Raw genomic sequence first — 26293 nt, forward strand, 5'->3', positions numbered from 1 at the left:
TGACAGTTGGTATACCATGTTTATTCTGTAATGCTGTTCCTGGCTTTCGACAAATATGGCGCCGTGCATTACGGCCAAACGTCCTCACTTTAGTCTCGTCCGTTCTAAAGGACGTCGTTTCAGACGTCTTGTTGCTTGTTTAGATGCAAATGTGCAAACCTAAAATGTGCTGCCAAGTTCTTCTTGGGGTGTTTTCACACCTGCAGAGTTTAGTCAGTTTGAATCAAAGTCAGGTTTGATTTCCCTTTGTGAACACAGTAATTACACCTGGGTGTGGACCAAAACAATCACACAAAGACTCTGTAGAGGGGGTGGTAGTGGCCCGGTACCGAGCTCTAGAGCAGTCTGTTTATGGTGTGAATTTGATTTGAGCCAACTACCAGGTGTATGCTGAAAATTTAAGCTAAACACCTACCGTACACAGGTATGCTTCACTTTCTGGGATGCACCAGAGTACTATAGATGTGCAGAGTATACAAATCGTCAGTACGGGCCAGCAACTAACCATAAAATTAATGTAAATTCTCCCTGTATTTATTCTGTCACCCACAAACAAAAGAAACTAAACCAAAGCTACAACTTTACAAACGCATCAACATCACGAGTTCGACCAATGTAAACCAACTACAGGTGTGAAGACCATCCGACTGCCAAAATGTATGCTTTAATAAAGGTGCTCACAATTACTGATGATCAGTTAAGTGTATTTCTTAATTCCTATGGAAGCAGTAAGGGTGTAGTTTTTATAGAAAACCTTTCAGAAGAGAGCAGGACACAACAGCAACACCTATGATGCCACATCAAACAGAGTGGGTTGCAAAGCAGCTTGCAGTGGTAAACGAGCCATCAGCTGAGGCGGGCTGGCATTAAGCTCAGTCATCATTATCTAACATCCTATAGCTTACTTAAACTAATCTCATAATCAGTCTCCATAAGAAAAGAATAAATAATTCACTGAAGCGTTCTCCTTTTCTTTTAAAAAAATAAAACTATGGATTTCGTGCTGTAGCTGGAGAATATTTGCAGATCCCAGAAAACTCTGTTTGGCAATAATTTAAAAACTTACAGAATGGCCAGTTTCTGTGGACACACTGAAGCATAATAAGCTTAGCCGTATAAAACAGAGGAAATCATTTAACCAAAGTAGTAATGTATTCACGGAAAATTAAGGAAAACTGATGCCAAGTTTTGTCATTTCACAAAAGGGACCACGTATAATTAAACAAAGCAAAACGTCTCAAAAGGGGATCAGCGGGCTTAAAGTCTGCAAATCAGTTGAAGCAAAGCCAGTACTTTCTTTAAACACACACATACACACACCTGCTTGCTGTCAATGAAACCCACTACACCAGTCACACACACACTCATCCTCCCTCAACACATTTGTCACAAGTTTTGGCAGTTGAGACAAATCCAACTATAAACACGCCGCAGGGAGGATTTCTCAGTAGATGAGGGAAGGCTGAGGGAACGCCTGTAAAGATGTGAGTGTGTGTCTCCACCACGATGCTGCTGGTTCAGGGCTCACCAACTACCATCTTCCTGAAATCAGCCCGCTGGATTGGGCCTGACTTGTGAAGGCTCAAGAATAATGGATGGATGGATGGCTACACATGATGGCCTTTTACTACTTGGAGCTCACGTTTCAGCAGCCTTATTGTATGAGCATCATCCCATGATTCATCCCTCTTCTGCTGCTCGTAACTAGCTGTTTTTCCAGACTGACTGCATGCTTGCTGAGCGTAAGAGGCAAAAAGGAGGTTTTTCAGAGGGTTGAGATGAAGCCAAAGTGATACAGCATCGCTGCTGTCTTCCTTCATGCTCTGCTGCTCACCACACTTGCTAGTTCAAATGAGTTTAGCCTGGCACAATGACTGACACATCCGCAGCTTGGCAGAGAACAGCAGTGACTGGCAGGCCTATATAACTGGACAGCAAAGAAATTGAGAGTGTGGGACAGTCTGGGAGATATTCGCTTCTCCCATTATTGGTAAGAGCAGCAGGAGGGCTGGAACTACGCCTCAGCTCATCTGCTTGATTGTTGTGCACCTGTGAGCAGCTGTATTACTGTGAAAGGCGACAGCTGTCAACAGCATATTTATTTCTTCCACAGCCTCAGGCAGGCAAATATTATCATTGGAAAACAAGCCAGTTGCTCTAACCACTCAAGTTTAAGATGCTATAACCAGAGAATATCTTCTTTTTTTGTTTTAGCTAGATGGTAAATAAACAGACTGTACATGAAAGACGGAAACTGCTTCCCATGTTGAAGCTAGTAGCCTTGAATATGCTTTCTATGTAATGGCCAGCAGGGGGCACATCTTCTGGTTAAAAAGAGAAACGTTTGCAAAGAAGTCTATAAACTCCAATGCTCTATTTTGTAAGTGATGGTCTTATTTAAATTAACAGACATAATAAAGGGGGTTTAAAAGTTAGCTAGTTTCCCCCTATGATTGTGCAGTGTTTGTTTAATTTGTAAGAGCTGCAAGAGTAACATCCCAGGGAAACCGAGTTAACGATAAAAACCCTGAAAACCATAAATTTCACACCCGAGCTTCAACTCTCGCAGCCCGGTACCAAATGACTCCGGGGTTTTGGGACCACCGGTATAAAACAAGGATGTAGATTCTGGGTTGGAAATCTGAAGCCAACAAGGAAGTACCTTAAACCTGCATTATATCAGAGACCACCAGACTGCGATTGAGACCCAACCCTCTTCATCACAATACAATTCCTTAAAAAACGCTAACCACGAATGTCCAAGTCCATCTTTTAAAAACAGTTTATGACAAAAAGACAAATTAATTTGGCACCGCTTGCATAAACATAAATAACTGTGGCTTTCGTTAGAGAAAGACCCTTTACCTTTTCCTCAACTACCAGAAGACTATAAGTTGAAAAAAGAAAAAAAACTGGAAAAAAAAAACCTATCCCACTCGTTAGTGGGAACACATGATTAGCATCCGTCGAGTTGGCCTGTAGTGTAAAACTCATCATTTGGCATCATCAGTCACTGCGTATCAGCGCCACTAATCTACTTCCCATGGCCGTGTGCGGGGGACGGCAATCGTCCGCGTGTTGACAAAGACCGGAGGGAAGAGGAATGAAGTGAGATGAGCGCCCCTGATTACGATAGGTTCCTACTGGGCTTCAGCAGGTGATTGGGGAGGATGCACTGTAATTAAAAGCTAAATGACGACATTAGTCATATCTGTTCACTGCGTGCATGTGCGTGGGGGAGGATATACTGATTAAATTTGCCCCGTCACCTGCCGCGCTTCACCGGAGTACAGAGGGATGGGGAGAAACAACAAAAACAGTCAGGGGGAATGTCGATCCAAAACAGGCAAGGACACGTAAATGAAGTTAAGAGGGAAAGCAGTTGGCTGGGGGAATAGTTACGAAGGCTTATTGGGTTAGATGAAGAAAGCTTCCAGTGGGACTGGATTTGGCTGGAACCGTTTCACAGTTTTCTTGTGTCTTTTCGCCCTCCTTCTCGCTTTTTCTTTTATGCCAACTTTGTCTTTGCCGTTCCTCTCTCTGATAGCTTTCCCTCTCCCCACGCTTTCCCTAAACTAGAGTGGTGGGGGTGCCGTTGCTTACGTAAGAGATGGAGCAGCTTCTGCTAAGCAGCTTTCTAATGCCCTTGGAAGGCGTTTGCCCGTGGCGGGTCAAGAGCAGGAGAAGCCTTTTTTTTTTCCTGTTTTTTAATGTATTGAATGTCGGACTATTAGACTTTGGGATTATGCAGGAAAAGCAGGAAAAAAAGGGCCTGTAATCAAAAAACCCCACCAACAGAAGCACTCTCAGGCTAAAAAAAAAACAAGGGTAAAAATAGATACAGTTCTAACATGAATATATGTTAAGCTCTGTGCTGCAGGCAGTTTTATTAAGAATATGTAGTAAATCTCTAAGAATGTTTGATGAATACCGGCCCATTTTGGAAAGCTCAGGTTTAGCACCCAATGCATACCCAAATATACATTTCTTGCAGTGATTTAAACACAAAGTGGCCACCTAAGGGGCGATGGGGTTAAGCAGAGATTTTGACTTTTATGTTAGCTCTCTTAATGCCGTGGTTACTTTCTTATTTTAGCAATGATAAGAGGTTAAACTCTCGACTCTAAAGGCTAAAGCTGTCAATAATGAAGGCAGAGAGAAGATGACTTTGAGGAAAACCTGTCAAGCACTGACACACCGGGGTAATTTGGGCACAGTGTTTCAGATGTTGCAGCTCAGCCACCGAGAGCTGTCAAAAGTGTGAGGTAATAAGATCAGCAGCAGAAGAGGGAGTGGGCTTTTAGCAAAAATGGCTGGGGAAGATGTATATTTTATGGCAGAGGGTTCTGCACGGTGCACTCCGAGGATGCCAGTTTCCTCAAACAAAATCACATTTCTTCTTATTAAGAGGCTGTCGAACTCTGCGCTGGGACCAGCGTTCCTAATGCGAGATGAGGTTTGTTTGCTTAATAGCGTCCACAACAGATGGAAGTGCTTGAGAGCTAAATGAGAGCGGGCGCAGCTTGGGAAGCTCCTCAAACCAATAAGCAAAACCCAAAAGAAGGCCTGTTGACCAACGTGGGTGTACTGTGGAGTCGTAAACAAAGGATCCATTTATGCCAGCTGGCCTGCGCGCGCTGCTGTGAATGAGAATAAGTCTGCTTCTTGTAAGCTAAATACCTCCGTGCCTGAAGGCGGGGGGAGAGGAGAAGCAACGGATGTGACAGGATGAAACGCAGGAGGAACAGGATGAAAGCCAGGAGCTGGGTTGCAAAGCTGCTTGCAGAGGTGCAGCAATTGTGGGCCAGCCGAATGCACCGATGTGCCTCAGTTTCTAAAACTTGTCTGAAAGTGTGCAGTTGCCTCTTCTGGGAGGTTCAAACTTGAACCACAAAGCAAAATATCTGAAATTAAATTATTATTCCTGCAGCTAATCTCGCCTTTGGGATTCCTCAGTCTTTATCCTTTTGATTGTGGAGTCAGGATACCTGGCTTGGGAACTAGTATGCTATGAGTGAGGACAAAGAATATGCTTCTTTTTTAGACGTCCCATGGCCCAATCAATGTGGAAATGTCTGCAGACGGCAAAGAAACAGTTATGCAAAACATAAGCAGTTTGAGATGAATTAAAGTGTTTCAGAGACTGTATATCCCGGGGCATACAAGCTGTTTTGCATTTTAACCACTCATAAACCTGACAGCACAGACTCGGCAAGTGTAAACACACCGCTTGCGCTTGTGGGAACCAGTTGCTCTGAGTCTATTCATTTCTCTAATCGAGGAAACATTGCCCAAAGAACATCATCTGGCTAACGTCGCTCTTTTAATTTATTTATTTTTTGCGCCTCTTAGTTAGGCTGGCCACCGGCTATAAGAAGGTTGAGGTGAGCTCAAACCTCCCGACGGTTAAGAGTGCAGGAGATTAAGCGTAGGTGTTGCTGGATGGCATTTGGAAAGCAAATGTGAGCAGCTTATATTTAGTGATTCGTGTAAATATGCAACGTCTTAATCATCATCACGCAAATATTAGAATAAGGTCTGTGCTTTTGTGATTACAGCCCACCCTCACTTATTTTTCTGTCCATCAAATTTCCCACAAACGCTCTCCTCTGAAGCATCTGACAGCAGCGAACATACAACCGTCGTGGCGGAGGTAGGGGTCCTGTGTTTGTGGAGTGAATAGTTCTCTATGTGACTGGAGCTGTGTTTTATATTTGATTCTGATTATCTTTGTTGGTTGTCGTATCGGTCCTGTGGGGGCTGTTTGTTGGTATGCTGACATGTTTCCGTTAGAGATGAAAGAGATGTGAACGGAGATGGCGGCCTGCTGCCCACGTGTGAAGGCACAAAATCTGGAAATATTGGCATCCAGGTAAACAGACGGAGAGTGATAAATAAACCAGAAGTCCTGCTATACTTATAGGCTTTTTGAAATGCTTTTTATTACCAGAGTTTCGGTGGGAAGACACGGAAGGAACGTGATTAAATGTCTCCCGGGAAATCGCTTCTGTCCAATTTTACCTGCGTTTTCCCGCAAACTCGTGCACGGAAACGGATTAAAAAAAAACTTTTAAGCGTGTGACATATTTCGAGAGCACTACATCTTTTCCGAAGAAGCCAAATTGACAGCCCCACCCCTCGTTTTAGCATAATAGAATGCATGAATAGGCTTTTTAATCATCGCGGAACGTCGTCTCACCCCTCATCTCGTCTCTCGTCGTGCCGCTTGTGTTGGGAGATGTAAAAGCCGTCAGAGTGACAGCCGCTGAGCAGATTTGCGCAGCTGTGGCCAGAAAACTTTTATTGGAATTGCACTGGGTGTGTGTGTGTGTGTGTGTGTGTGTGTGTGTGTGTGTGTGTGTGTGTGTGTGTGTGAGAGACGGCCAGTAAGTTTGGCAACCACATTATTAACAGAACCGCTTCCACTGGCCTCGAGATTCAGTTTGACTTCAGTCTGTGGGAGGAAGCGATTGTATTGTTACATGATTTATGAGACTAACAAATGCAAGATGGGTTGGAAGTAAGCGGGCTGGGTATTTTAGAGCAGCACGAGATGAGAAATTGACAATAAAAACTGGACTAAGGACCAAATCTATAGGCTAATCAATGTGGTAGGAGGAACCGGTCGATAACGGCGAGGAGGACTCTCGCTTATGACCCCCGACAATAACACTGTGGTGTTTTTCCTTTTTCTTAAAAGGCCTTTGTGGAGATTTTGTGAGCCTCTAACATCAGATCCCCACTGAACCAATCCGAACTAAAGCAGAACACCGTAACCTTATGGAGGCAGGCTTGGACTGCTCAGCATTAATTTTGATTTAGGCGTGTCTAATAAGCTGAAAAGCCATCAATGCTGGTTTGATCACCAGAAAAGCTTATTATTGTCAAGTGCTGCAAATGACCCGTCTTTTAAAATCAACTCTCTTAATATGTTAGAGTACTAAGTATATAGAAGTATATTTGTTAGCAGCAGACAACATATAAGCATGAGCAGCTTCACAAAAACTCACAAAAATATAAAACAAGGGACATTAGAACTCTATTAAGATGCAAGTTACCAATATATTTATTATCCATCTATTTTGCTGGTGGACAGTATAAAGGATGGGTGTAGCACTGTGATGTCATCCATTGGTTTGGGAGTGAAAAGTGTCCTCATATGGATGAAAGGGTGGAAAAGTAATTTATCAGCTAGTTTGGTTAAAAAGCTGCATTTATAAACTGCATGAATGCAAAGCTAAGGCTAGGTCCACACGAACACAGGTGTTTTTGTATAAACAGAGATTTTCCGTTTTAGCTTTTTTTTTTTTAATTTAAAAATGTGCACTTTTGAAAAAATATCTCCGTCCACATGTAAAGGCTAAAAATGAAATGTTGGCCAATCAGAAGTCTAGAAGCCTGGGATGGAAAGAGTAAACAGGGTTTTGTACCCTCACAAAACCTTAAGTAGTTCTGGAAAGTGTTTGTTTTTCTGGAAAGACAGATAATTTTGTGTTACTTTTCAAGTGCCTTCATGATTTCAAATGTTATTAACTGAAGACAGTATTTTAGTTTGGAATGAACAAAATGCACACAGCATACATAAATTGAATTTTCAAAAAAAGTCAATTTTGTTAGAAACCGACGTCGGGATTTGGGTTGTGAGAGCTTCTGTGTTGAATGTTGAAGCCACGTCCGAAGTTCACTCTGACGCCTCTGTCTTTCTAAATGGAGGGACAGTGACGCGTAAGTGTGTAAAAACTGCTGATTAACCGCCATTGCAGAAATTTAACCCCTGTAAACAATAACATCGCGTGTAGCATGACATAAAAAAAACGGCGTGAGTAATTCTCCGTTTTCCTCGTCCATACCTAAACGCAAAAAGTTTTCGAAAATCTCCACCCTGCAAGGAGTCTTTAAAAATCTCCGTGACCCAAAATGCCGTTTACGTGTGGACGGAGCCAGCCTCAAGTGGCCATTAAAGGAACTGCAGTTTTTGCTACTTCTTTGTTCTTTGCGTGCAAGCACAAGTCGTGCTCTGTTGTCACTCCGGCAGGTCATGCATCTCTCAATTTTTGTAACCTTGCTTGTTTGCTACTGTAGCTATTTTTTAAAATAGACAAGCTTGAGGCAAGACTGTGAACGAGTCCACCTGTACAGGCATTTATACGATGCCCATATGGCACCGAACTCCTGGTGGAAGATCTGCAACGGTGATGGGAAAGATTTGAAAACGGACCAAAATGTCGTAACAGTGACTATAAATGGACGCAGCTGCGTGATGATGTCACATTGGTGCAAAAGCAACAAATGTGTTGAGCATAAATGGACCACAACCCTGGCAATTTATGTAAAAAAAGTGATCACACACACATACACATGGGAGATGAAAGAGAGAGAGAGAGCAGGAAACATTGGGAATAAAAATGGTTAAAAAGGGATCATGGCACCTCATCCCCCCGCTGCTGTTGAGCGTTGACTGAATGAGGACGCGGCCCTCGGCCCCTGGGCTGGATTTTCGTGCCCTATCCGCCCCCGCATCTCCTCAAATCCATCCTCCATCAGGTTCTGGATAGAAACTGAGTCAACTGCTGAGGGACCTGGGAGAATTGGGTTTCGCCAACCTGGCATAGTACATGTGTGTCAGTGTGTGCCAGCGGAGAAACGAGGCGCGTGTGAAAGGGGAGGTGGGATTATGCATAAATTACAAATCAAAGCAAAAGAAAAGAGAAATGGAAAAAATGTCTTCGTCCTACAAAATCCTGTGTGTGGAAATCATGTATGGTTTTCACACGTGAAAGACGTCCTCGCCACAACATCGTATCAACTAGGAAAAATCATGATCAGGCTCCAGTTTTATCCAAGGTGTTCTCACATGGTGTGGGTGAAGTTGAGGTGTGGGGGGTTTGGTTGAGGAGGAGGATGAGCAGCGTAAGTGAGTCATAGTATTAACTCCCAGGCCTTCTGCTTAATCACTTCGGCTCATGCTGCATCACAGCGAGCTGAATCACCAGACAGACACGTGGCCACGGGTACCGGAGCCAAAACGTCTCTGCAACACTTTGCTTCTTTTATCTTGTAATTCTCCGTCACGTCCAGTCATCTCAGAGATGCTTGTAATACTGGAAACTTGTGTAATTCATGTAAGGTTACTCAGCTCGCCGTAGGGTTAATTATACTGTATATTCAATGTAGGTTTTTCTCCCAATACTGTGCTGTGTACTTTGCTACAACAGTGTAATGAATTTGTCTGCGGTTGAGCACATATAATACAGAATTTGGGAGAAAAAGTGCTCCGATGAATTCAATAATCACAGAAGACTGTGAGCTAAATAACAGCTGATGTTTAAAACATACAAATTTCCTAAAGGCAAGGAGTCTTCATTCCATGTTTGGAAGAGGCTTGCTTCTAAATTAGCAGTCACGTATCGCAGCTGTGAGCCGTGTCTATGGTTCACTACAAACTGTGACATGGTCAAATGCCGTCTTTGCAAATAAATCAAATCAAGTTAAACAAATGTAGTGTAAATCAAGTAAATGCTGTAGTGCCATTTTTAGAGCATTTCAACTTGCTGTACATCACTACAACCTTTATATCTCAAATTGTATTAATGTGTATATAATAATTCCATTGTAAATAAACAACTTAAAAAGACAATAAACCATAAAAATAATAAAAATCTGGGTTTTTTTTTTAGTTGACATGCATCCAACAGTTTTAGCTAACAAGCTAATATGCAACTAGCATGTTTTGCTAACAATTAAATGTTTTTTATCAATACTTGTAGCTAACATTTTTAATTACTGGCCATTTTAATAAATAGTTCCCAATGTTGTATTCATACTGTTAGCTAGTTGTTTTACCTGTCAGAATATTTAGCTAAAGTTTTCACTTTATCTATACTGTAAGACAAAAATACAAACAAACCTTATCAACAGCTTACATGCTACTAGCTAACAATTTTGAACATTAATCCCGCTTTAAGCTTGCTATTTCAGCTACTTCAATCATGTATGCGTTCCTCTTTACACCATATTACTTTCTTTTAGTTAAAATTCATGTGCAAACTTGTTCAGGGCCCCTGAATTCTTTATGTACTGTGGTCCATTCTGCTGCTCCCTTATTTCCCAAGGGTTCGCCACAGTGGATGGATCCACATATTTGATTTGGCACAGATTTCACACCAGATGCCCTCCCTGACGCATCCATCCCATTTATCCAGGCTCGGGACCGGCACCAGGAGTACACCAGCTTGCAAACCCCTGAGGCTGGGATTGTGCCTTCTCTTTCCCATGCAAGGCGAATGTTTTAACCGTTACACCATGGAGCCACTGAATTCTTAATGTACTATGGGTTTTTAATCGTAGGCCACATTTAATATCCATTTCTCTGGGGTGGTCATTTTAAGTTTTATGATTAGAAATGATAAAATTTAAAACAAATGATAATTCATTATGGAGCCACATGGTAGTTTGCTTCCATAACCCCACTGACAATGAGAACATTAAAAGAGGATCTGGAAGTACCACAGTCACTGAAATATGAACGATACCCAAGTGTCTGAGCAACTCTTATGCATACAGGGGGAGATAACCTGAACACATATGTACCAAGATTTTCAGATGGTTTGTGCTTGGAGCTGTTTTGATCCAAACATTCCTGGTGTGAAATGAGAATTAGCTACCGAAACCCCGTTGATTACGGTTCTCTAAAACAATTCATGGGTCATAAGCCCCCTCATCGGAAACAAATCTCCACAAATCCTTCCAGGAACAATCTGAGGCAGCCCACCTGGATTTGTTAAGCAAACAAAACTCTGATAGGGATCTTTCTGTGAACACTGATGCTAATTTGCAATGCAAATGATCTCGATCAGTGGACACCGCAGGGAGAATGCAGCCGTCCTCTGACAACAACAAAGGGAAAGCCCTTGCATCATGCTGCCTTATCCATAGCTAGATTTGTGCCAGCCTTCACCGATGGAAACCTTATCTCTGCTGGCCTTCTGTCCGCTTAAAGGGACGGGCGCCTCTGCTAGCAGCTCCGGGGTTCCCTCCGGGCACCTTATAGCTGTGTAAGCTATGATGTAAATATGAAAGCACTAATGCTCTGGAAGTCACAAGAATCTGCAGCTGTTAGAAGGTGAAACGTAAAAAGAATAAATCAACGTTAGAAAGAAAGAGAAAGGAGAAAGCAGCCATTTACCTGGAATTCAATTCCATAATTCTCCCTGCAGAAGTCTCGTAGTTTGGGATAGACGTGCTCCTTCAGCGCGTTCCTCTCCGCCTCTGTGTCTAAAAATAGAAAAATGGATAAAATATTAAGAGGTGCACATTAAACCGTTTTTACTCGCAATCTAATGAGCTCCACGCCTGCGAAACGCCAGTGAAAATAATAATTTATTGTTGGGGATTTTTCCAGAAAACCATCACTTATTTCTCAAATGCATCCAAAAAAATTAGCCATTAATAATTACTATAATCTGCTTAATAACAATTCATATTTCTGCAAATCTGCCTCCACGCTGCCACAGTTTAGAATAGGGATACGTATTTAACGTTAATTGAATCTGGCTGTTACTTTTCTTATTCAACAAGTCGTCCTGCGAGCTGAGGGTCATGTATGTTTTTAAATTCCCTCTTTTATTCATCCAGAAGTTCAGAATCCCTAACAAGGAACAATTTTGCAATCACGTTATCTGCTTCTGTTTGATGCCAACCAAGGGTCACCAAGGTCACAAGTTTTGCGACTGTCCTTTACACAGCTGACAAAATGCTTTCACAGACGTAAGGATTCAGCAGCTTTCAAAGTACTCAAAAATCTACATATTAGGTGTCGCTTTAGCAATTTAGCATCTGAGTCTGAAAATTGAAGCTAATCCATTTAAGATCCTTAAACCCGACACGTAACATATTGCGCTATGTGACAAATTTTCGGGATGTTACGCTTTCAGCCATCCAAACGTTGGGAAAAAGGAGGAAACATGAGAACCGTTTGGACTCAATCTGCACGTGTACATGTATTTTACTTTAATTGCTTTGGAAAACACTACCTAACACCTTTCAGGTCATGGTTAGGGTTAGGGCTGGAATACACGGCACGCGTATCATAGGGACGCGGTTACCTTTCGCCTTCCCATGGGACGCCTCGGGACGTGACAAATTGTCGGCATGTTACGCGTCGGGAATGAGAACGCTCTGCTAAATCGCCGCTTTTTCCTACGGCCAGCAGGGGGCGACTGCTCTGCTTACACAAACAAGTCAGTCAATATAAGTCTGACAAAAAAGAGTTTTCATTTGATGTTTGAGCTGAGTAAACATTTTCCTTCATATTTTGAAGTCTTTACTCAAACATGATGTTCATGCTATGTTCACATTTAGAGGAAACAGTAAGTTTTCTCGGGGGCGTGGTCACCTAGTCAACAACAAGCAGCTAATGTACACGGGTTCATCGTATCCTTAAAATCAGCCAGATTCCCTCCTGAGCTTATGTCCATCTTTTATATACAGTCTATGCAACACGCATATGCAGGGCTTAACAAATTTATTAGACCAGCTGTCATAATCTCTCATAAACTAAGAAAAAAACCAAACGTCTTTAAATTGATAAGAAGAATTGTTCTTTAGCATTAAAGACATCATTTAATTTACAGAGCTTGTGCATACTGCTGGATTAATCATTACAGAAACAAAAGATGATTTCAGTTATTTCCAGTACTGTTAATTTCAGGCAGCTGTGGTATAAACCTCACACTGGGACTGATAGTTTCACCTGTCAGCTCAAATTCAGCCAGTGTGTCAATGTGTATGTAACTCTCAAATGTGTACCTCACCTTTCTTTTGTTTTTACACCTATAAAAACATGATTAGCTAGAAGAGCCGGCAGTGTTCACACTCTTGAAGAATGTGGGATTATCCAGAATTACACAGGCAGTGATCATATTGGACAGTCAGTGTCACAGAGCGAGTGCCCAACGGCTTGTTTTTGTGTCCCACTTTCTTTCCTCCTCTCCCCTCTTTTTCACTATCTACCAAATGGTTGCTGTAATTCATTTGGACAGTCCCGGCCTCTTTCTCCCTCTCTTTATCTGAAGGGTGTGGACAGATAGTTAAAAACAGAATATGCCCAACAGAGAGGCCCTGTGTGACCGAGTAGCCGGCTCGAACACGCGCGCACATGCGGGCACGCGCGCACACATGGCGGGTAAACAGCCCTTCAGCTGCTAACTGTGTCATATGCAGCACGAGTAGAGGAGCCCACAAATTTAGTCTGACGTATCTATCTCTCATCTATCTTTAGTAAGGCTTCGGGCCGTGACCGTACATGTATCTGCCCACAGCTAACCCAGCAAAATGTCAGCTCGAAAAACCGAACGGCTGTAATCGTATGCAAATTAAATAAATGGCAGTTGCTGCATCAAAGGAGCGCTCATCTCATTCCATCAGCGATACGTTTGACAACAATAAACGTGTAATAGTTTACACTGACACGGATTGGGGGGGTCACAGCAGAGGGAAAACAGCAGAATTTGAGGATTTTGGCCTGTCGTGTGCTCGGGACGACGCAGAAGTCCAATCCAAATCTGCATCTCGCTCGACCTGACAGACTAAACTGTGTTGTTGTTTGTTTTTGTGCTGACAACAGTGAGATGCCTTCCTCTCCCCCTCCTCCTCTCTTTCTTTCTTTTTATTAATTTTTTTTGTGGGATGATGATGAGTTATGGCAGCCTGATGTATGTGTGTGTCTGCGCTCCCACGTGCAAAGGGACAAAGACTAGATCCTTCACTCGCCCGCGTTCTCGCTCCGTGTGTGCTTGTGTGTGTTCCTCCCTACAATTTTCCAATCTGCTCATTTCAATAGCACCGACCAATCTATCTTTCCTTTCACATATGTCCTGTCAACTTGCTTTATTTTCCTTTCTAGCTTCCCTTTCTCCCCTCTCCTCCTCCCTCTCCCTTGTCCTTTTGGGTAACGAATGGGCAGTCAGTTGAACAGAGAAAAGCAGCCAAATGTCCCCGACGCTTTCCCTGCTCTTTTTTTATCATTTGTTTCATCCTGACTTATTTTAAGCATTTTAAAAAAAAAAAGAAAATAACAGGAATATCCATCAGAAGTCCAAAATGATGGCGTCAGATTGCTTGTTTTGTCCAAACAACCGTCAAACGCCCAACTGGCTTGATTGAAAAATGATACAAAAGCCACACTTTGGAAAGTGCAACTGCAACGCTCGGTATTAAAATCTCCACATTTCCCTCTATAGTTGGTTATGCTTGACATTGCTTCTGCTGGTCACTCATTCCCCCAGATGGCGATCACTCTACAGCTGCCCTCTCTGAGTCTCATCAACAAGGCTCTGACAAAGCAATCACTCTGCTCTCATCAAGCTTCACTCCAGAGGCACTCGGTATACACAACTGCTTTGGGGATCTTTGATTAAAAGAGAGAGAGCGTTGTCCACAAGACGGGTGTCTCAGCAAACAGTAGAGTGGCGGGACAGAGCGGTCATCCTCACTGTGTGTGTCTGTGTGTGCGTTTCTGATGTGATTTAAGGGTTTAAGGGCCAGGTTTAGTCTGTCGCTCAGATTTCTGCCGGATACCACAGAGGTCAGTGGAATTTAATATATTCAGGAGAAACTCAGACTCACTGCTGCTCTGGAGGATCTACAATGCATCAGTGCTTCCATTCACCTCCACTGTACTGGAGCAGAGAAAGAAAGTCTGACAGACACAGTCCAGACAATTACGGTCCTTTTTTGTCATCTTTGGTTCTGCAGGCTGACCTAATACGCTCATTTCCAGCTCCATTTGTATATATTTTTAAACTACACTAGAGTAGTTTTTAAAAAGTAGTGATATTAAGTATCCTTTGTTTGGAGATGCTGCCAGGTGAAAGCCTCTTCTCTCTAAAGAGAGCATGGCAGCATGGCTTAGCTTTGCAAAGTTGCATCTCAACAAAGCTCAAGACTTGTGGAACAATGTCCTTTAGACAGATGAGACCACAGTGGAAATGTTTAACCCTAATGCACAGGGCTATGTTTGGTGAAAACAAGGTACAGCATATCAGCACAAAGACCTCGTACCAACTGTGAAGCACGGTGGTGGAGGGGTCATGATTTGCGCTTGTTTTACCTCCATGGGCTTTGAGTCGACCATGAATTTGTCTGATTACCAAAGTACTCCAGAGTCTTCTGCCATCTTTGCAGCAGGTAAAGTTCGTCCAAAACTGGGTCATACAGCAGGACAATGACCCAAAGCACAGTTGCAAGCTGCTGCTATGCTCCAATCAAAGTCCTCAAGACGACTGAAATGCTTAACCACAAACTTCAATGGTCTGAAGAACACAGTAAAGAAGAGTGAGCTAGAATTCCCCTGTAATGGTGAAAGAGGCTGATTAAAGTCTTACAGAACTCTTAATTCAAACTATTGCCGCTAAAGCACAAGACTTGTGGAACAACGGGCGATCGTGGCTCAAGAGTTGGCAGTTCGTCTTGTAATCGGAAGGTTGCCGGTTTGAGCCCCAGCTCCAACAGTCTCGGTCGTTGTGTCCTTGGGTAAGACACTTCACCCGTTGCCTACTGGTGGCGGTCAGAGGGCCCGTTGGCGCCAGTGTCCGGCAGCCTCGCCTCTGTCAGTGCGCCCCAGGACAGCTGTGGCTACAATGTAGCTTGCCATCACCAGTGTGTGAATGTGTGAGTGAATGGGTGGATGACTGGATGTAGTGTAAAGCGCTTTGGGGTCCATAGGGACTAAGTAAAGCGCTATACAAATACAGGCCATTTAGGGGGTTTTACAAGTAACCGAATCTTATAATGTAAATAAATAATGACATGGCACGAAACAGAACGGTGACCTAACCAGGGCGTACCCAGCACCCCCGTGACCCTGAGGGGTTAAGCGGAAGAAGATGGATGGATCTGTTAAGGATCACGTGTTTTTATTATTATCTTCTAATATGTAAAACCTTAGAATTTTATGGGGTTTACATTTTCACAAAGCAATTCAAAAACGCCCTCTCGGTCATATGCATACATGAACAAGATGGGGATTCATAACAATCATGCACATCTGCACATATCTTCACTTTAATTCTTCTTTAACAAAATAAAGTCTGCGTAGAATATCATCATACCGCATTAAGGTCACTGATTGGGCTGATCAGTATCTGTTCTCTGATGACATCATGAGTTTCTGAAAAGTCAATTTATGACGTTTTTAGTTGGACAGTTTAGTTCGACTGTATGTTGTGAATAATGACCAAAAGTTGGAGTCAGATAAAAACTGAAGAACAGATGTTTTCTAGGATGATACTGTGGATTGTCTATTTGGACGTAATGAAACGAACACAGACGAGAGACACAACAAACTGCGGTTTAGGGTTTACACTTAGACTTCGACTGGATGGTGATGCACTGGGCTAAAACATGAAAGCATTTGTGTGGAAAAGTAAACGCATAGCCAGTGAGCAAATCAATACCGAGTGACCTGGAAGATACTGAAGGCAAATTGTGGCTGTGTAAATCGGCCATCCATAAAGGCCAGATGTTCCTGCATTTCCTGAGCACAAGGAGACCGAATCGGGATGTAGGAAAACCCGCCAGAGGTTACCGCGGCCCCTCCACTCGCGCTTGATGACGCGCATCCAGGGAAAACAGCAAAGTACAGTAATGGATGGTACCTCGGTATTGCATGTAACCGTGACTAGAGGACTCCCCACGGTCTCTCTGCCAGCAACTTAATTTGCATTTGATTTAACATCCACAACAGTGACCGCACGCACAACCGGTCTACCAAACATGAAAATGTTCATTTTGTAACATCTGTGCTTGCAGCTGTTCACTCAAAAGCCACTCGTGTGGGGCAGTTAGGGCTTGACATGTTCGCATTCGTGCCTTAAATGCACAACCTTTTACAGCTATGTTGCAGCGAGCCGCAACGAGCGGAGAATTTCAACATCTCACAGGCTCTCCTCCCTGTAGAAGATGGCAGTAACCATGGACACGGCATGCTACCTTGTAATTCATGGAAGTTTCAGACTAATATCTTGCCTCCTCACTGAGACTCACTCAGCTCTCTGGTTAACCCCTTAAGCCCCAGGGCTGAAAAATACCCAGAAATTCAGCCCCAAAGACTGAAAAGCTGTCGAAATTACCAACACTGGGCTCAGATCAGCCGGCCCAGAGTTCCATTCGCATGTGAATTACAGCGCAAATAAACACCTTTTATACCAATGAGTCACAAATTTCTAATGTTAGTGCACCTGTTTCAGTCTCATCTGAAAAATTACCAAAAAATTTTAGACAACAAAAATGAAGCACAACAAATGCTCCAAACATTTTAGTCACAGTAATTTCAAGTGGAAACCCTCTGTGACCCTCTAAAAATAGAGCCAGGTTGCATTATTATGCATTTTATCCATGGCGGACGGGGTAAGGTTTCCTGAGTTATCGTGGCGCTCCACATGTTAGTAGGTGGAGATGACTTCCTGGATGTTTTTTCTTGTTTCGTAACATCAGCAGATGTGGAGGATGTCGACGCTCCTTTTATATAATGTGCAATCAGACGCCTATTGGGCTCGTATTACATTTGCTTTGGATTTTTAAAGTACTGTTTATTCAGACTCATTTATTCTGGCTTACAGTGTTTACATCTACTTTATACCAACATTTTCTAATCTTAGCATTCATTTGAATCCTGAAAGTATCCGTTTTAGGCGACTTGCATGCAGTATGACCTTTGTGAAGACAACTGCAGTATATTTACTGAGTGCTTGAAGGAACTATAGAGGAAGACCAACAGCTAGGTTTGCTATTCTATGCAGAGTGTAAGCTTTGTATGTGCAGCTGGACCATGACCTCATGGACTGACGATGGTCACAGGATCGCCAGCAGCTTCCCAATCAAGGTGATGTTTTTCTATCAGTTCCATTAAAGCTATATTAAAATAATTATAAGAGTCATATTAAAAGCAATCTACCTCGTGTCAGTATCTCTGCATAAAACTCCAAATAAAACCAGAGAAATCAGAGAAAGAGTGTCTCCATCTCTTCATTTGACTTTCAGTTAGAACTTAATGTAACCGTGTGCGTGCAGAGACACTGGTTTATCTCCTCTCATCAACTGTTTTTCTACCAGGTGTTTGTATTTGTTGGTGAAAGACTCGGCTGTGTCTGAGGAGAGAGGGGTCAAGCATCTCTGTGTTGAGTCATCTTAAGCTGCAGGCTCCACTCCTGGTGACCGAACAGGTCAGCAGAACTATAGGCTTACAGAAAAAAACAAGTATAAAGGAGCAAAAAGGCAAATATTATGTCTATATGATATCCCGCCATTGATCATTACTAATTTTGGCACGCTAAATTGTTCAACCGTGTCTGTGAATGAGGCTCATCATCATGGAACAAATTAAACTCCCAGGTGTGCGCCTCCTCTTGCTCCTGCTGTGTGGAGAGTCTGCTTTATGGAGGGTGCGCAGTGCCAATTAAACCCTCCCCGGACCTGCCCCAGTGTGTCAGTTATTGGCAGTCTAACACGGGATGATAGGACAACGTAACTACGGAAACGATCCAGTTCAGAGTCATGGTGGTTGGGCCGTGGGAGGGGGTTACACCCTGGACAGGTCGCCAATCTGTTACAGGACTAACAGAGAGACAGACGCTCATATTCACACCTGCTGTACATTTAGACTCACCAATTAAAATAACCCATAAACGATTTATTACTGTAAATGAACTTAAGGTAAAGTAGATGCTAAATAAGTGTTGGAGCTGCAGGCTTTTCTCCACGTTTCCATTTCTGCTTTGTAGTTTATGTATGTGACTCCAGCCCCCTTTGCATGCATGGATGCTACTGTGACAGCTATCCTGAGGATGAACGCTGGCTGCAGGTGATTAATCATTTCAGGATCGTCTGTCATGTTGCTGAACTTTAACACTGCTGTCAGCCACATAAACCTGGAAACCAAGCACACTATATAGACAAAAGGTACTGTGTTACCTACACTTTACACCAAAGGGAGGTCATGGAAACCTGCGCCATGCTCCGCTGACATCCTGAAATATGTACAAAAGCGGCCGTGATACAGCTTCAACTCCTGGATCGAACCATGAAATTCTCCCTGCTGCTGCCTTCTCCTGATTACTGGATGAACCCAGAATCTCAGTTTTTTCCTTTGCTTGCTTAGAAACATCAGGACCTGCTCATCATCACTTGATGTCGACTCTGTTTTTGGCCCCTGCATGTTTTTTCAGGAGGAATTTTTTGCAAAATCATAAAATTCGAAATTGAAAAATGTAGAATTTTTTTTCACAATGTATTTGATGCCTTGAATTCAAATGTTACAGAACTGAGTCTTTACACACGGCAGCATGGAACTGTCCAAAGTCTGATCAGCCACCTCATTCAAGTCGCAGCAGTATTTAAGGTTGACTGTGAGGTTGATGAGGTAGTGGGACGTGATCCATCCTGATTTTGCGAGTCGAGTCGGACTTCAATCAAAAAAAAAAAAAAAAGTGTAACAAAGCACCAACATTTACGGTTTTCAACTGTATTCACAAATACAAATTACTGTAAAAGATGTTCCCGTCTTTTAAAGTGTCTTTTTTCCTTTCCTCCTTTTACTTTGATCAGTTTGGAAAGTTGCCTTTCTCTACTTAGTCCATCAGTAAGTTTAAATAACTGGAAGTCAATCTGACTCAGAAACCATTAGCAAATTTAAAATATCTCTCAAGACGCACAAAAAAACATTTACTGGGGCGTGCTAGTTTCAATATGAGATTGAAAAGCGCCCCGTCTCTGTCTCTGAAGTGCAGTTTATGTGCGCATTCACACACAAAGACAACGATTGGCTTATTTAATATAAACCGATTACAAGTCGCATCTGTTTTCCAGGAATTATGGGAGCACGTTGCTTCCTTTCATCGCTGTCACTCCTGACAAAATATTTTACAGTGCGTTCCATGAAATGGCTCCAACACCCAGGGAGTTAGACGGGTATGACAGGGCAGCTGCAGAATTTGTCAGAACAACGTTCCCGGAGGGAGGTTGCCGAACTGCTCCGCAGCACTCTGGAAAATTCAGAGAAGAGGTCACTGAAAGCTGCTGCCAAACTAGTCGGTGTGAGCTTCCTTTCTACCCTCAGGAGGAAAGCAGACGCCACAAGAGGGTAAAAACCGCCTCGGCGGCACGTGTCATAAACTCGCCGCATAATGGGGTTGGGCTCGTCCCGAAACTCCGGCACTTGCCGGGCCCAGGAGGAGCAGTTCACTGAACAAAAGCCACGCTCTCCGCCTGCCATCTCCCTGCAGCTCCTGCCTGCCGATCCCTCCCTCCCACTCTCTCTCTTTTGTTTTCTTTCACCAGACACAATCCCAAAAAATTAGGAGAGAATTAGGGATGATTTTTTTTAAAGGAAATCTGCGCTCAGAAGCCACAAAACAAGCTGAAAAGAAAGTTAAATAGAGCCAGCTGGAACACTGGGAATAATTGCAAGGTGAAATGTAATATAATTAGTGGTCTCTGTGGTGACATGCTGTAGCCTTGATGGAGGGATTTCTTTGCTGTACACTGTGGCAAGGACGCGAATGCCTCTATAGAGTCTGTATCGCCGCACTGGCGAGTAAACTTTCTGCAGTGATCTTGTGCTCTTTTTTAAAATTACTGCTCAAATTGAGTGTCGTGCCCCTTTTTAGGCGATGTAAACAAACACAGCAGAGGTCCGCGAGGGCGAACGCACCGGAGACCGTGGTCTGCGGTCATCTGTGGCTTTCTGATTAAGGTGCATCAGGGTCATTGTATTCAGCAGAGCCTACACCGTAACACACGTTGCAAGCGTGTGTGTCTGTGTGTATATATATAAGTCAAAGCAGAGATCCCCGGATCATCAGGCGCAATAAAACCAAGCAGTTACACTTTTACGACAGCGAGGTGATCACTTCCAACAGCGCTGTTCCCCTTTCTAGTGTCTGACGTTACAAATAGTAAATCTATTGGGTTATATGCAGCATATATTTCGCCAACTGTTACCAAGGGAAAGATTGAGTGAGTCCACCTGACCATCAACTCCTGCATGTGGAAGCAGAGCTCATCTTCCCATATCTGAATGCAGCTCAGACAAAGGGCTGCAAACTTGACCTTTGTCTGAGTTTCCAGCCTCAATCCCGACTTGCTTTTTCACTACATGATGAGTTGTGGAAAAATGACGTAAAAGTGTGATGTCGATGTGCAATAATGCACAACAGCTGTCTGAATGCACGTACAGTTGTGTGAAGTGCAGTAAATAAATGCATGGATAGCCCCCTCTAGTGAACATGCAGAAAGAAGCTCTGCAGTCAGGCTGTGGGCTGACGTGGGTGACATCCACTAATAACAGCCTTTCTTTTATGCTTTCCTTGCATGCAGCGCCTGCAGACATAAACAAGAAAGTTTAAAAGTATGGGAAAGTACCTGAGAACAGTGCGAGCGTGTTATGTAAGTGATAATGTGGCTAATTGCCTGACCTCTGACCAAAGAAACCAAAAGAAACGCACAGAACTGCTGTTTTATTTGACCGAGGTGAGGCTGAGGGAGAATCGGCTGTGCCTCTGCACCTCTACGGCTTCATTAGTAGAAGCTGGATACCAGGCATCTCAAAACAGCAGCTCATAATTAGCTGTCTTCGTGCCTCGGGCTGAGATGCGGGTCTTTCCATTAGTGCGATCGGTGTGAAAAGAACTCCTCGGAACGTCCCCCTCGTCCTTATTTTCAATCCACGTGTAGACTGGAGCGTTAAATTCGTGCTGAGGCGGTACGGTTTAAACATCTGACTCAGCTACAGGTGGCTAAACAATGCCAGACTTTTCAGCGGTGAGAGGCCATTACAGTGCAATAATCCAGGGTCAGCTCATTCAGGTTTTTCTGGGGTCCAGAGCAATTTTGCTCAGTGAGGGAAGGCAAATGACAGTGACGTATCGACAAAGGCAAACTCTCTTTTTAAATCCTTGGCGTGCCCTGCTTCTCTCCTCCTCCTCCACTCTCCCTCCATCCCTTTCTCTCGTAGCCTACTCTACTTCCCTTGCCTTGTTTACTCCAGTTTTGCAGAGCCTATTTTTACCCCCTTACCCAAAGGGCATATTCAAATACAGAGCTGCAACTGGGTGTCTCCCTCACGACCCGACTGTCTTGCACTCTGCTAGGTTGAAAGCAGTCTGCTCTATATTGCATCAGTGACATACACAATTTCACTTGAGTCAAAGTTGTCACATGGTCTAATGTAACCTCATCTGAGACGTCGCCAGCCGCTAAAGTAAGCCGGTCTTTAAATGTCGCAGCTTGTGGCTCAATCTGAGAGTCCTGACCCGTCTTTCCAAAGGAGACCTGAATCAATAGTGGATCACAGGACCCCGAGCTTCAAAGCGGCGGAGCTGCACGAGCCTCTTGCTGCACTTTCGAGACGCTGTCTTGAAATGAGCGTGGCTGATTTCACCCAGAAATTCTTTTTAAGCCAGAATACGGCTCCAGACATGAAGAATATGGTGAAATACTCGAGAGCATTGTGTCACTGTGAGGGTGCACGGGCTTCAAAAGAGGGAGAGGTAGAGGAGGAGGAGGAAGGAGTGGTGGGTAGGAAGGCAGAGAGGGGGGGGTGTCACGCTGACACTCTTACCGTCGGGGTTGGCACAGATGAAGACCCGGACGCTGCGGCCGGTGGGGACGTGGTGCAGCGGCAGGGCGTTGATGTTGCCGCTGATGGCCGCCCTGCGCAGCGCAGACTCCCGCGGGCAGGGCTGCCTGCTCCCCACTCCCGACGGCCACATAGGAGGCGACTTCCAGCGTGGCTGTACACACGCACAGAAAGGAGGGAGGGAGGAGGGCATGTTAGCACGGCCAGGGACCCACAGGCAGGCACATGGAAAACACATGCATGTTTGCGCGCAGATTCACCTGATCCATCCACACACACGCACGCATGCAGGGAGCGTTAATTATGGCAAAGGCATGGAGCTGTGTCTAATAGCTGTTTGCTATTATTTTATTATTATAATTTGCTACTAAGTTTGACCACCTTTACAGGCACTGGTATGGCATGAACCCTAATTAGTCTTAAGGTGGTTAAGCTTACTTAAAATACTCTAAAATCTATTTATAAAACATGATCTAGTAGTCTACCTTGTCATAGTCATAACGTCCATGCTTCACACACACCAATCAAGTTAGGATGGATCTGTCAAATCTTCTCCAAACACAGGTATGAGACTGAATATGTTTGTTATTGCATTCGTGTAGTAGGGGTATAATAATAGGATATTACGCACAGACTACTACCGTCATGGTGCATGCGTAATTTGTATACATGTCCTTGGACGCATTCATGAATTTTCATGCCACTGTGGGACAAACAGACAAACAAGAACGAGACGATACAAAACTCGTATGGACGAACAAGGCAAGCATCAGTCGTGTTCCCACCCCAGAGACGATGCTTGTGAAAGGCGAATAACCGCTAACAATGGTTATTCCGCCGGGAGCAGATGTGAAGTCGCCGGTTTTCCGGAGTTGGTCTATCCTGAAATCTTTGTTTCAAAGACGGAAAACCTCAAAAAGAAAAAAATAGACAACAAAAAGGCGGGAGGGGGAAAAAGTTGGGTAGTCCACTATTGATCACTACATCAAATCCTCTTAAGAATCAGACAACTACAACCACTTAGGGGCACCGCATCCACAGAGAGTACTTGACTACTAGTGATGCTGGAGACAGGCACAACAACAGGATACTTCTTGTTGCTCACATTCATTCGCTTCATTTCGTGGCTTCCGAAAATATCCAAGCGTCGAGGGCGGTAAAGGCAAGATAAAAACGCCCATCAGAGTTGCCGTGACTGAGAGACGACGTGGGGAGACGGTAAAACGGACGCCGTGTGCCGGAGTGCTCCCTTTGGCATCCTGCTGTCTCTGCGAGCCGACCGAGCTCTGAGAGGCACAGGGAGCGCGAAGCCGGACAAAATAAGAGCGCGGCTACCGGTGGATATTTTCAAAATAAAGCTACAGCTTTTGATCATGTCGCTTTTCAAGGGTCTACCAAGAAGTTTAGACTTCGTTAAACCTAGGGATATAATTATTTCCCATATCGTATGTTTGTTAAGCAAAGAAATATGCACAGCCTTCAGCTCAGTACTCACCTAACCTTCGTTCAGTGAAGTTGCGCTTTTATGTTGAAAGTGACAACTTCAATTCCGGTAGTGCCCCAGCTTTTAACGTCTGACTTGACGGCGGTGACAGACGAGAGAAGCTCTGCTGGATGCTCTTTTTCCACTGTCTCCCTCCACTCCAGTGGACGGACTGGTGCTCCCTCAGTCTCTATTAAGATTGCAGTGGACCGCGAAGTCAGCAGTGTGCTGCCGTAAATGACGTTACAACTCTTTAAAACAGTCACGACGCAAATAAAGTAACGAGCAGCGACGTTACATTTACCCAGAAGCCCTTAGTGGTAGTCTTTTATTTTTATTTTTTAACCCAGTAGACGTCAAGTAAAGTTTAAGTGCCTATTTAAATTAATTCTATTGTAACATCTCGTCATTGTATTTTGACTTTTTTTCCACCATATCTTATAACTTAGCCCAACTTTATGGCCTTAAATGAACCTTTTAATTAAATGCTATATTACTTTTTTTTTTTTTTTTTTTGGAGTAACAGGTACCTGAAAGCCCCCTTTTCCCAAACATGGGGCAGGCAGCAGCCAGAGGAGAAGGAGAAAGAGGAGGAGTGGTTTGAATTAATTGCTTTATCGATAAATGTACCTCTGCTCTGCAGCCTCTGGTTATTCGTGCTGGAAGTTTAAGTGCATTGGATTTGTACTAAACGGAATTGATTACTGTGCTGTTCTTGTGAGGTGGGTGGATTGGGGGGTGGGGGGGGAGACGCTGAACCATATATTTTTCTCTCCCTTCTCAGTCTCGGTGTTGAAGCATTTCTCTGAACCTATATGATGAACAGTATGTCTGTTGCTCTGAGCTGCACAAATGCTTTTGAATTATGGACCCACACAAGAAGAAAAAAGGTCTGCGGATGTATAATATCCATGGCTACATTTTTATATAGGAGTTTAAGCATATTACTAACCTTTAAGATGTCTACATGGATCCATATCATAAGTAATGGAAACAAAGAAAAGATTAAATCTTTTAGCAGCCAGTTATACAGACAAATTCACAATGAGATTAAAAAACAAAACAGCTCCTTTACCTTATGCTTGGCTGATTCCTAAGCCTAGGCAGAGCAAGTTACAATGAATGCAAACACCAAATTAAATACATTATCCTCATACATTAAATAATCAGCTTCTATGTGACTTACTTACAGCTGCAGGTCTCGAGGATGATTCAGGCTCTGACGGCTCGTGCCGACCCATTTAAGGCAGCCTGCAGGGCATCCAGCTCACACCAGAACAAAACAGACTCCGGAAAAGCACAAGTGGAGCACCGGAGACCGGAGCCTTGTTCCCAACAGCGGTGTGACCTTTCTTTACTTGGTTGTTCCGCTTCCTCTTATCAGTCAGTTAATCATGAGCACCACAGTCTTTCCAAAAGACTTCACACAGCTGGTTGGGCGAAATGTGATGTGGCAGGCCAAAAAAAGGGTTTCTGCACATGCACAGAAGTTAAGCGCCACTTGGAAGCAGCTCTAAGAGCATAATGTGCGGTATGTTCCAGGGCTGCTGTCCAGCTCTGTCTCCTTAAATCATTTAGTATCGCTCCCTGGTTTGGTGCCCCTGAGAGTGAGCAAACACCTTTGGGTGTGTTTGAGCATGTTAGTGCATTCATGCGCAGACACAGTAACAGTAAGTCGCTGGGTTTGTAGCCATGTGCTTCTCCTCGTGTTCCCGCTCCTCAAACCTTGGACCACTCTGAGCGAATGTGAGTCACCGTTGTGACGAGATGCGATGTGTCACCTGGGAGACACACGCAGGTGAACAAGACAGACACTAGCTGTTCACTTGGCGCAGGTCCACACGCACACCAGCTTTTAAAATGGCTGGTGATGGATGGTTGTTTCTTTAAAAACAGCTGGAAAGAAGCAAGGGGAGTGGGAGTCAGGGAGGCAGTTGGGAATGTCTATTTCTGTATGCTACCCACTGGCACCACTACATTAACTCCTTAATTGAAATCCTCACTCTGGGTTTATTTTCTTTTTTAGGTAGCTGACTCAGAGATCAAGGGTGTAAGTGAACAAGAGGAAATTGTAACTTCGTATATTCATGTATAGATTAAGAAGAGCAAATTGCCTCTCAAAATCCAATACTCCCTGTGAACACTGCAAATAAAATCTTAAAGGAAAAAAATAGAAT

The 26293-nt window shown here is 43.7% G+C and overlaps 1 protein-coding gene across 1 annotated transcript in view; it reads right to left on the reverse strand.

Moving 5' to 3' along the window:
* Positions 1-23854, reverse strand: part of nwd2 (NACHT and WD repeat domain containing 2) — a 58497-nt gene extending 34643 nt beyond the window's left edge. Inside the window, 3 exon segments of the mRNA XM_082525953.1 lie at positions 11186-11274; positions 22616-22787; positions 23739-23854. Of these exon segments, the coding sequence (XP_082382079.1) occupies positions 11186-11274; positions 22616-22787; positions 23739-23753 (276 nt within the window). The 5' untranslated portion in view covers positions 23754-23854.
* Between the last annotated feature and the right edge of the window lie 2439 nt (positions 23855-26293).

The sequence above is a fragment of the Aulonocara stuartgranti genome (genome assembly GCF_965226115.1).
Source record: "Aulonocara stuartgranti genome assembly, chromosome: 3".
Classification (NCBI taxonomy): Eukaryota; Metazoa; Chordata; class Actinopteri; order Cichliformes; family Cichlidae; genus Aulonocara; species Aulonocara stuartgranti.